The following is an 11,476-nucleotide window of genomic DNA, read 5'->3' as shown; positions in this document are numbered from 1 at the left end:
GGGACAGCGCGCCGCCCGACCCCTCCGCTGCTGCCAACAAATAATTCATAGCGCTAACATTTACTTTGTTCAAATGCTGCCTGGTCTTTATCCACCGCCCAGCGCATGAACTTTAGAGGCCTGGTCTGATGTGAATTCAGCCCACGTGCACGATGGAGCTTTGAAGGCGCTCGTGCTGTTTGAGAAGTTCAAAAAACACCCTGAGCTCGAAGGTAACGCTGGTATGAAGAGAGACGGACAGAGAGTCAGATAGAGAGCTTTAGCTTTAGCTTTAATATGAAGCGGCATCCGCTTCTGAACAGAAGATCCGACTCAGCAAAGAAACTCAAAAACATGTAAACAAACCTCTTGTTCTTGTTGGTTCTGGTGTTATTTCACCTCCAGTCACTCAAAAATGTAGTTTTAAAATGAATGAATGAATAAATAAATGGACTTGAATGTTCAGGTGGAAAATGAGAAAGCATCACACTTCCTCTTCCTGAGAGGTCCGGCGGACGGCCTGAGTTCCTCCGGCCCATGAGCAAAGGCGCAGCGTTGGGCCGGCAGAGGGCAGCCCTGAGGATGGTGGGCGTGGAACCAGCAGCCGCGGGTCTTCAGCGCGCCGGGCGCCACGGATTTCCGCTTGGCGTCTGCCGCCGAGGACGTCTTGTCCCGCCAGTCCCTGATGTGCACCGCTCCTGCCTCCACTGCGAGAGAAGGAACCAGAGGGAAATAAAGGACGCTGCAGCCGCACGCTGCAAATAAATCAGCGCTCGCAGAAAAACGGGGGGTTATTTCTGGCATCCGGCAGTAAACAAGCGCTTTATTTTCTGCGCGCCGTCCACAATGAAACTCTCCTGGTTGAATCATCAGCACAAAGGATGAGCCACCGCGTTAGAAAAGATCTATCTTTCATGGGAAGAGGGAGGTATTTTATTATTAGAAGACAGTGGAGCGATGACAGGAAATGAGCAGAGGCTGGATACTCTCACAAGCAGTTCCTCCCCAGACCTCTTTCACACTGTGTGTAAATCTGGAAACTCCCGCTGTATTTATTATAAGGTACGAGAGACGTCCACAGCCTGTTTATATTAGTAGTAACACAGTTTGATTAGCGGACAGTCAACCAGCTGATCTGAGACACAGACTCAAGGACAAATCTAAATTTGTTGAGAATCAAAACGTAAAGCTTTTCTTAAAACTTTTTTTCTGTGAACTGAAATATTTTCATTGCACTTCTCTGCCTGGATGAGCCAGTCCTTCAGCGGCGGAGCAGCAGGAGCGGTCCAGTTACCTTTGAAGACCTGGTGGTTGTTCCTGAGCAGCGTCTGGAGGCCTCCGCACTCGTTCTTCAGGAGCTGCAGCGTCTCCTGCTGCAGCAGCCCGGCCACCTCGCTCACAGAGAGGCTGCCTGAGGACGAGACCGCGGAGAAGCCATGAGCAGGTCACGTGGGTCGGGGCTGTGGACCACGCGCCCTCAGAGTTACGACATTTCAGGCTTTGGCCTTTTTTCCCCAGGACAGAATTCAATCAGAGCTGACCTTTGCTTTGTACAAATGACAATCGTCCTCCTCTTTTCTACATGTCAGCGAGGGACACACCACCTGGTTTCTAATGCCGGTTCATGACCACATTTGACCTAAATCTGCAGAGATGCCGCCTTCATCGAACTTTTACACTAAATCCCTGGTGGCACTGCAGGGACGAGAGCACATGGCAGAAAATCACCAGTAAAAACGTCTGCGCCAAGTAATTAATGATATCTGTAGCTGCCATTAAATGAGTTAGAATTCAACAGTAAGGCCAATATTGACTTATGATGGTTCTTCTTCTCTTCTGCCACCAAAGTTCAACAGAACAAACATATTGGACGCCCAAAATAAAGCCTGAGTGTAACTGGTTCATCCCTAAAATATGCAGCACACTCCCACGTTCACGGACACTTGAAGCAGCCAGAAGCAGCCTTGTGCCGAGTGTGAAATGAGCAGACTGTGGAGACACAGCCCAGACGCCGGGGAGCCCCAGCCTTAATACAATATCAATATGCTGCTTAGCGCCGCCCCGCTCTGCCTGCACTCTTAATGGGGATTAATGCCAGAGGGCCAGTATTGGCAGACCAGACTCCGCTTGGACCAAGAGCAGGCTTAGACCATTATTAATGGCTCCGTTTTATGTGCGGCTGCTCTCGTGTGAGGTTCAACGTCCCCTGAAGACGATCACTAACAATTAATTGCTTGTTGAGGGGGACTGTTTTTGCTGCTTAGGCCAATTCAGAATGAGCCAAAGTGACTAAACAATTAGCTCTGGCCTTGCTTGGTTCTGAATAAAACATGTGAGGATCATTTTTATGTATTTAATCCCTATGAACTTTCCACGTCTACTACAAAGAATGAAGCCAGAGACAAACAGGAAATTTGTGGCACGAAATCTAAACTTTCTTTAATTGACTCAGGACCCTGTGGCTCTTGGGATTGTTTGTATCTGTACTTGTGTCGTTCTTCTTTTCATAGTAGCAGTTCAGATTTAACAAGGCGATGAAATCTCCACTAGTGTGCTAGTTTTCCTATTTTTATAAGAATAACTTTGGTTTGGGGTATTTTAGTTAAACAATACATCAATTATGAATATATGGTTTAATATGAATGATCATTTTCAGTAACATAAAGTGGTCAGCAGCTAAATATTAAGCTTCCTAATCAAAGCGTGAACCAGGTGCCAGCTCCTTCAGCCGTGCAGGTGGAGCATGAGTACAGGCTGCGCCTCCTGCAGGACCGTGGGCCCAAAGCGTGACGCGTGCGGTCCACCCCCGAATAACACGGTGGAACAGCACATTTCCACCAGACCCTGTGTGGATTTGTGACTTTGTGCACTTCTCGGTGTTACATAAGTGCATGAGCCCAGTCAGCAGTAAAGCATGCATGAATTAGTAACTTGACTTAAAGCTACAGTATCTAAACACACAGCTGAATACTGTGAAGTAGTGCAACTACAGAGCTCAAGGCGTTCTGCATGACAGCAGTAGAGCTTGTACATTTTACTCTTGGTGCTGCAGGCATCGCTGTCAAACCGCTCAACGTACTGTATAATATAGATTAAAATAGGTCTTAACATGCACTCACTAAAGTAAAATCAAGTAAACTTTGATTGAAGTCATGTCCATGACCTACAACATCACGTATTTGCTTGACAAAATATTTGAAAACTCGTAGTCTTCTGTCTGTCAGAAACTTGAGAAATATGAAACGTGAATTAATTACAATATCAATAATCCTCATATTCTTTGAAGATGCATTAAAAATGAAGAGAAACTGAATCTCAAAGGCCTGTCCCTGACTCTGACGACCTCCTGGAGCTATTCAATATCAGCTGGGCCACCCTGAATTTACCTTTTGTTCTTACACAGCACATAACTGCTAGGAATACCTCCATACAAATGCATACTCATGCATAAATCATACACGGCGGTGCATTATTCATCCAGTCATCTCTATACAGAGTAACGGCCTCCCTTTATTCGCTCTGCCTCATAGTTTCTACCTCTAATTTAAGCTCTGACATCCTGACAGAGAATTTTATGTTTTAATCACACCCGTCCTCATCTCATTCATATTGTGTGTGTGTCTGTGTGGCAATGGGGCTGCAGGGGTGTCAGCAAAGGTGATGTGTGTGTGTGTGTGTGTGTGTGTGTGTGTGTGTGTGTGTGTGTGTGTGTGTGTGTGTGTGTGTGTGTGTGTGTGTGTGTGTGTGTGTGTGTGTGTGTGGTGCAGAGGCAGCTGACTGAGGGTGAGGAGTTTAAAGAGGCCTCGCTCTGAGTCACGACCGACGCCGAGGTGCTGGGTCACTGTACCAGACAGGAGCTCCAGGAATGCATCAGCACATGCCGACGGTAAATGCTTTGTTTTGGCCGGGTTGAGGTTAAATTCCTTGCCATCTACAAGGCCGGCAGACACTAACAAAGTAATTCATTGTGAAAAACAGTTTGATATTTGGGAAAAAGGCTAAATGGTGAGTGGTATCTGTGAGATACAGAAACAGTTAGGGTCCAAACACGTTCGCCAGCTCTGAAGACAACAAAACCCAGGAACCACCGCTAACATTGTATCCTCATGTTACCAGCTTGAAGCTTCATATCTAAAACATGAAACACTAGATTAACACCTTTTAAATGAGCCTACTGATGTTTTCCGTTTAATGAGCCATGAGCATTTTGTCTTTGTAATGTCTCAGTGTAGCACCAGGTCCATTATCCGGAAAAATATGTATGACGCTGTCGCCATGAAGCGAGTGGTTGATGTGAAAGCTGAACTTCATGTGCACAGCTCATGTCTGATCTAATCTCCTGCCATCTTGTATCAGTCAGGTGTGTTCAAGTATCGAATGAGGCAGCAGCTGAAGCCGATCGTGAGAGAATCGGTCCCCTCCAAGCAAATCTATTTCCCCCATCTCAGGTTCTGACTTTATTGTTATATCGACAGCAGATTTCATTTTTAACCACTAATCAGTGAAAAAGCTAAATTATCTTCAACCTCTTTAACAAAATGTTCGAGTAAAGTTACTTGTTACTACTTGAGTATGTTTTCTGTATTCCTGTTTATTTTGTTGCCTTAATGCTGTCGAAGTTTAAAGTTATACCATGAATTATTTACAGCTCTTCTATCTGCTTTTCCAGCCAGCCTGAAAACTTTACTGTGGCCTTGTAACTTTCCGGTTTGTGTCTAATGGACTGGATCTGCACACTTCACAGATAATTAGCCATCATGTAAACTTATGTTCATCTGAACCTGTCTGATTTGCTGTTGTGGTGTTTTGCTGCTTTACCTCCTTGGTTCCAGTCACTGGAGGACCTCCTGCCATCATCCTCAGTCATTTGCAGAAGAACATTAGCAACGCGCAGGACCACTCCGTCGACAACGTCCCGGGGGAGGGTGGCGCAGTTTCGGACCGCTTCGACCTTGTCTCGGGGCTGGAAGCCAGCTCCCCAGCCGCCCGTCACGTGGGCCGTCCTGTCTGACTCTTGAACTGCGACCCCAGAGGTTGTTTGGCGGCTCTGGATGTAATGAGCTCTGCGCAGCTCTGCCTCTGCTTCGGCGGACGCCTGGTAATTTCTGGACTTTCCTACCAAACACACCTGCAGAGGAAATGTCAGGAGGAGTCCCCTCCATGATTAGGCCCAAAACTGTGAAACAGAAATGTAATCACCGCCTCCTGGCTTCAATTATTTCTGACAACTCACTTGATTTCAATAAGCGAGGCACTGTTGGCAAAACAAGAAGATGAAGCACCACGGAACACTTAATTTTAGATTCCTCTGCTGACGTTTAGAGAAATTAACAAAATTATTGTTTCACAAAACTCCATGACCTTGTGAACAATGAAAAAGAAACTTTCCACAATCTAATTAGATCCATGCTTATCTTCTAAAACTGCTCCCATGTGTAAAAGCAGTTTTTCTATTTATCACTAAACTGATTCCAGTACAATAAAGCCCAGTAAATATGAGCCTGCTTTGGTTGTCACGCTTCCATGAGTATTAATGGATACGTTCTATGAACCAGGGTCCCACTGGGAACAATGAAAAGCTCAAATGTGGTCTGTGCAGCTCGGTTCTGACTGACCCGTTTGGTGGAGGGGATCCTCAGACAGTCCTCTTCGGTGCTGAAACCGCACTCTTGGCTGACCTCCGCCACAAAGTCGATGTATTCTTTATACTGAGACCTGTTGCACTGGCGTCTCTGGTATTTTCCGTAGAAGTCGAAGAAACAGCAGGGAAGGACGAAGAAGCGGCAGGAGTACGAGGACCTACAGCGAGACAGCAAACGGAAACAATCATACAATTGATCACAAGCTTATTAGATACTAAACTACAAACATTTGACTGCATTTCCAATTATATATTTATTCATTCTTTGAATGCAAAAAGTAGGGCACAATAATCTGAGTACTTTTGGTCTGGCCCAATATAAAGGTCTCTTTCCACCCTCTGCTTTGTAATCTTATCTATTTCCTTAAACAAATATCCTTCTCATCATCCCTTTATTTTTTACGCCTGTTGTCGGATTGTGCTGCCTTGTCCTGGTTCGACCCGTGCTCTCAGCTCCTACTTTTGTAAAAATATTTTTGAAGGTTGTGAAACTGAAGCAGCCTGAGCTGAACAACAACAACCAGAGGCCACCACCATGAGGAACAGCAGATTGCTTCAACACGAAGCTCCACATCGCCATCAGGTGTCCGTCTCGATAAACACACACTCGCTAACCAACACGCAGAGAAACACACACTGACACATCCGCTCTCTGCACATAATGTTATTCCAAATTGGAGAGATCAGCTGGCACTCGAGCGGCGGGGTGAGATTGTGTCTGCTGAAGACTCGCCTGGCTGCGATGACGGGGATCCACGGTGTGAGCTCGTCCGAGTGGTTCCCAATCAGCCAGTCTGTATCCGGGAATAAGAAGCTTTCGCTGGGAGTAATTGCCTTTTCCTAAAATAGACAAGTGCACCTGAGAACATGACTTGATTCTGAAACTTAAAATTAAACTTTGCTTCTATTAACACTTGTAGATGTGATGAAGATGAATTTATGATTCAGTCACTAAGCTGGTTGTTGATTCAGCTTCTCTCTAAGTTAACAAGATAATGAGCCCCCTGTGAGAACATTTTCCTATTTATAGCGGGAACACCACAAACTAAACAACATCTATTCATTCACTTACTTATTAACTGTGGTAAATTACTGGATGTTAATCAGTGTACTTAAGACTTCACTAACTGTTGTGAGACCTTTATGCAACATCAGCCTAAACTAAACATTTCAATTAATTGTTTATCAGCCTTGTACCTCAACAAGGAGTGAACAGCTTCAACTCAAGGATCAACTGTTTGTTTTTACTTATATGAACAGTTTCATCTTAGATTTAATTATGTGCCTATACAACTCACTTGCTTCTTCATGACTCAATTCTTCTCATTTAACACAGGAGGCTCTACTGTTTTGCTACTTTGTAGTTTAAAATATGAGTTTTCAAAAATGAATGAGTTTAATTGTTCTGCAAAATTAAATAAATAAATAACCCTTATAATGACTTTGCCTGGTGAACCTGTTAAAACGTGAAAAATAGCTTCTCCATTTAGACACAGTCAGACGTATTTATACCAGAGAGGGGGCAGCTCAAAGCGTCATTTGACGTGGTTTCCCCCTTTAAATGTGAAAAGATAATAACACTAATTAAAAAACCTTGGGATGGTTCATGCTCGGATTACTCACCTCAAGCAGAGTCTGGGGGCCGTACATGTCCCAGATCTTCCTCCTACGAAGGTCGATGCCTTTTCCAGGATGCTGCAGGTGATGTAGAGGATGATATAGCGGTCAGCCGCTAATCGCACACAGACACAGTCACACTGGGACTATAACCTGGCTTGTGCAACTTCAATTACAGCTGATCCCACATAAGAATGACAACGAGGGAAGCATCAAAGTGTAATTTTAACGCATGAGTCCCTTCACCTGTGCTCCAAACAGCAGCATATCATTGATTAAGCTGCCACTGAAGATTGGCGCTAATGAAAAATCTCTGGCTAAAAGCAGTTTAACACCAGACTGTTCACCTGGTGGTAGAACCCCAGTCTGCTTAGTGTGTTTCTAGTACACGGAAGTCACTTTGTGGTAATCTGTATCTAGTTCAAATTTTACAGACTAAATAATTTATCAGTTCATTTGAAAAAAATCTACAATTAGTAGATTAATCGTTGATAAAAACATTAATAGACACTAAAACAATAATCCAAACTACAACTAATAGATTTCGATTAGTTTTAACCTCTTCACTCATATCTGCTATGGGAAAGTCTACTGTAATCATGTTTAACATTAAGCCCTTAAAGTTATTATGATATTAACTGATATTTATCATATATTTCCTAATTTTTCCAGGCTTTCTGTCATACTTCTCCTCTTCTACATTTTAAAAGATGTTATTTAAGTATTTTTTTTAATAATGTTTCTGCTTACCTTTACTATTATTATTTCTGTCACCTTAATCATTTGCAATTTGACAAATTAAAACCTATGTTTATTTGTTTTATTTCTTAAATTCAGTTACTTTTCTGAGCAGATTCCCACAAAACAGACAATGCCTAATAAAATTGAGACCATTAGGAGAATGGAGGCTGACATTATGAATAATTGAAAGACTTTAACTAATGATCATGAACTGACCAAATGTTCCAGCTGCTACGGTAAACTCACCCCTTCGTTGGTTAGTATGTGAACCAGGAGGCCGTTTCCACAGCCGAGGTCTACAAAAGACTGCCTGCAGGTCAGGCCTTTCTGTGCTCGCTCCTCAGACCACAGCACCTGCACAGCACATTGATACACACTCAGCTCTACTGAAAGTCCAGGACACATTCCATTATTTTAACAGAACACCTAAAGTTTGACACCAGCTGCTGGTGGTCTGAAGTGTATCAGGCACAAGATTGGCCAAAACTGTTTTATATAGAATATTAACAACCAGACGTAAACCCACCAGAAGGTATGTAGCGATAGCAACATCTTCATAGACAAACTTCTCAGGATCTGTCACTTCAGGCCAAACCTAGAAAAGAAACGCATCAGAATATACACAGCATGTGTGAAAAGCTGCAGTGACTCTCACTCTCTCTACCTTCACCATGGCCTTGTACTTGTCCTTCAGCTGCTGGTACATGAGGCTGTACTTCTCCACCGGCAGCAGAGACAAGGTGCTCCTGAACTCACCGCTCCTGCTCTCGGTGGCCCAGCGCACCAGTTTAGGCAGCAGTTCTGAGCCCAGCCAGGGCAGTTTGGGGTAAATCACACCGTCAGAGAACCACGCATCTGGATCCAAGGCACACAGCTTCAAGGACCTGTAGACAAAAGCAAAGACATCTAAGAACCATGCTTTTTATTGTTTAACTGACAAAATAACTAACAGCACTGGGTACTGGTTAATACTCTATGTTCAGATAAACATAGGTTTACATAACATTATACTTAATATTCTGTCCAAATGATTTCAGACTTACCAATCATTACAGTCTTGACTGCAGAGCTGAATCTGATAAATGTTGCCCTTTTTTAAAGACACTCGTCCGTCTGCGTCCTCTTCATATGGAACAAAGGTCACTTTCTGCCTGTCAAAGTCTGGAGAAGACACAGAAGTAAATAAACACGTGTCTTCGAATCTGAGCTCAGTAGATCCTGGTTTTACCTTTCAGGACCACATCTTTGTGCAGGATTTCCCCATAGGAGTTTATTTTGGGGACAATTCTTCTGACAGTAGAGGAGAATGCTTTGTGCTCGTCGTGTGTCTGTGCAGGTGAAGCTCCACAGGTGATGGAGGTCAACACGTCACCGGGGAGCTCCGAGCGGAGGACGGGGTCACTGAGCAGCGGGCGCAGCTCCGCTCCGTCCGCGTCTTCCCCGTCTGTCTCTTTCACTCCGCACAGACGCTTGTTCACAACATGGGGCTTTTTTATCCACACACCCACAGCCGCCCAGAAACCTTCAGGGAGAGTGTTACATCCTGCTGGAAACGTGATGTCGAAGAGTTGTGGCATCGTTGAACATCGCAGCACAGTCGTTTATGAACTCACTGTGGACTTCGCCTTAGTTATCATGTTGGCGGTAAACGTAAAACAAAAACATATTTGTGACTAAACTGGGCTATAAACTAAGTTTAACTTCTCATGTTAGACAACTAATGTTTGTCTTTATTTTTCTTCAATACGAACGTGTCGTGAGAGGAAATATTGCGTCGCTGCGTGATGACGTTTACAAAAGCGACACAACAGATATTTCACCGCTAGGCGGCGATGGAGGTTTGGATTATATTTGTATTATATTATTGTTATTGATTGTACAGGAAACAACACGGTCATGATTATTTTACTCTTGTATAGGATGAACTTTATTTATCCTAAAGTGGAAAAGAATTTCAGTTGCCATAGCAGCCAAAAACGTCTTGCTGACGTCTTGCCTCAGGCTCGGTTGCATCTTTATTCTTCTATCATGTTTCATAACTCAAAAATTTCCAGTGTAAGAAGAGACGCTGAGGGATTATGTCGGTTATTGACAGGGTGAACACAGCCCATGCCTGAGGCAGGAGAGCTCTGTCGATTATGTCCATGAAGGTGCAAACGGTCCTCCTTCCCACACTCAAACCAACCAGGGATGCGTCCCATGCTGCAAGTGGGCGCTCAGAGGGTGAAGATGTCTTGTTTGTGAAAAAGTGTGAATATCCTGTCATTGTAATTTTCCTACACATTCATCACCGGTGCTTGTCATAACTTGCACTGTGAGTTAAGCTGATTGCCTTCATTTGTTGCAAACCAATATCTTATATGAGTAGAAGAAATGTCAGTGAAGGCATCACTCAGGTTACTCAAGTTTTCTGAAAACAGACACCTTATTGGAGTTGTGAGAAACCTGGAATGTGAAACCTATCTGTGGTACTACATACATATACATAAAGTACACACTCCTTTTTTTAAACACAGTAGTGACATGGACATAGCTGCATGCAACCACTCAAAGACTCAAAGAAATATGACAAAAATATAAATGAAAGGATTTTTTTATGCTCATCTAAATGATATTTCCCAAAGATGATAAAAACACAAACTGATAAATATTTTATCATAAGGCCAAAATGCCTTCTGATCATTTAGACCTATGTTCAAACAGCTTGGCGGCTGCGGCACTGGACTCTATGAGTGCTGAGTCTCAGGGAACAACTGCTCCAGACCCGGAAGTGCAAAGTGCAGGCGGGCTCTCTGCTGCGCTGCCTGGTTTGCATTCAAATGTACAGTCACGTGGGGGAGGGAAAAATCCTGCCCGACTAGTTCTGCAACAAGGAGAAAATGGCAAACACATTGACAAAACATCAGAGTTTCTGACTCACGGCAAGTTTCATGTGAGTCTTAATGTGAGAATTAAACCATCCCCATTTAGAAACTGAATATTATTCCTGGTAGCCTGTTACACCTCAGCAGTGACTAATGGGAAATTAGCTGTCTAATAGTGGTAATGATGGTGACAATTGTAATGAGATCATTTGATTAATAAAGGTCAACATCACATCCCAGTATGAGTAGCCTGTCACGATCAGAGGAGACACAGATTTAGGTTATTGTAAACGTAAAATCCCAGTTACAGATTCTTACACAGCAGCTATAAATGATTCTGTTTATTACAATAATTCACAATAATTTAACTTCATGGACATTTAAATGTTTTTGTTTGTGTTGTTTTCACAATTTTTCAATTTTTGTAATGACATAATTTCCGGTTGAATAGTTATTATATGAATGCAGAAAAACAAGTTGCCACAATAAACCTGTTGCTGTTTATTACCAAGCAAAAGCTTTTTGCCCATCATTGCAGAGGAAGATGATTATTAGCGTTTCAGCTACGTGGATGTTATGTCATAACATTCCACAAACACAACTCCAGTATTTAGGTTGTGGCACCTGCCTTAAA

General features: G+C 43.3%; 1 protein-coding gene across 1 annotated transcript; it reads right to left on the bottom strand.

The window, feature by feature from the left end:
* Window positions 1–252: 252 nt before the first annotated feature.
* trmt44 (tRNA methyltransferase 44 homolog) lies at window positions 253–9,786 on the bottom strand. Its single transcript, XM_029127115.3, has 11 exons — window positions 9,207–9,786; window positions 9,022–9,139; window positions 8,643–8,862; window positions 8,505–8,573; window positions 8,225–8,332; window positions 7,244–7,315; window positions 6,354–6,460; window positions 5,595–5,778; window positions 4,798–5,107; window positions 1,274–1,390; window positions 253–686 (listed from the first exon to the last, which is right to left on the bottom strand). The coding sequence occupies exons 1-11, from the start codon at window positions 9,553–9,555 to the stop codon at window positions 442–444; spliced, it is 1,899 nt and encodes a 632-aa protein (XP_028982948.1). The 5' UTR covers window positions 9,556–9,786; the 3' UTR covers window positions 253–441.
* Window positions 9,787–11,476: the final 1,690 nt, after the last annotated feature.

Source organism: Betta splendens, chromosome 2, assembly GCF_900634795.4.
Source record: "Betta splendens chromosome 2, fBetSpl5.4, whole genome shotgun sequence".
In the NCBI taxonomy this organism is placed as follows: Eukaryota; Metazoa; Chordata; class Actinopteri; order Anabantiformes; family Osphronemidae; genus Betta; species Betta splendens.
The sequence above is the reverse complement of the archived record's forward strand: the minus strand, read 5'-3'. Positions and strand labels throughout refer to the sequence as shown.

Bases quoted from the DNA above. Each gene is read 5' to 3' on its own strand.
- trmt44 (XM_029127115.3), bottom strand. From the start codon at position 9,555: ATGCCACAACTCTTCGACATCACGTTTCCAGCAGGATGTAACACTCTC. The intron at 6,461-7,243 runs GTGAGTAATCCG...TGTCTATTTTAG, and splicing joins GCCCCCAGACTCTGCTTGAG to GAAAAGGCAATTACTCCCAG. The intron at 687-1,273 runs GTAACTGGACCG...CTTCTCTCGCAG, and splicing joins CAACCACCAGGTCTTCAAAG to TGGAGGCAGGAGCGGTGCAC.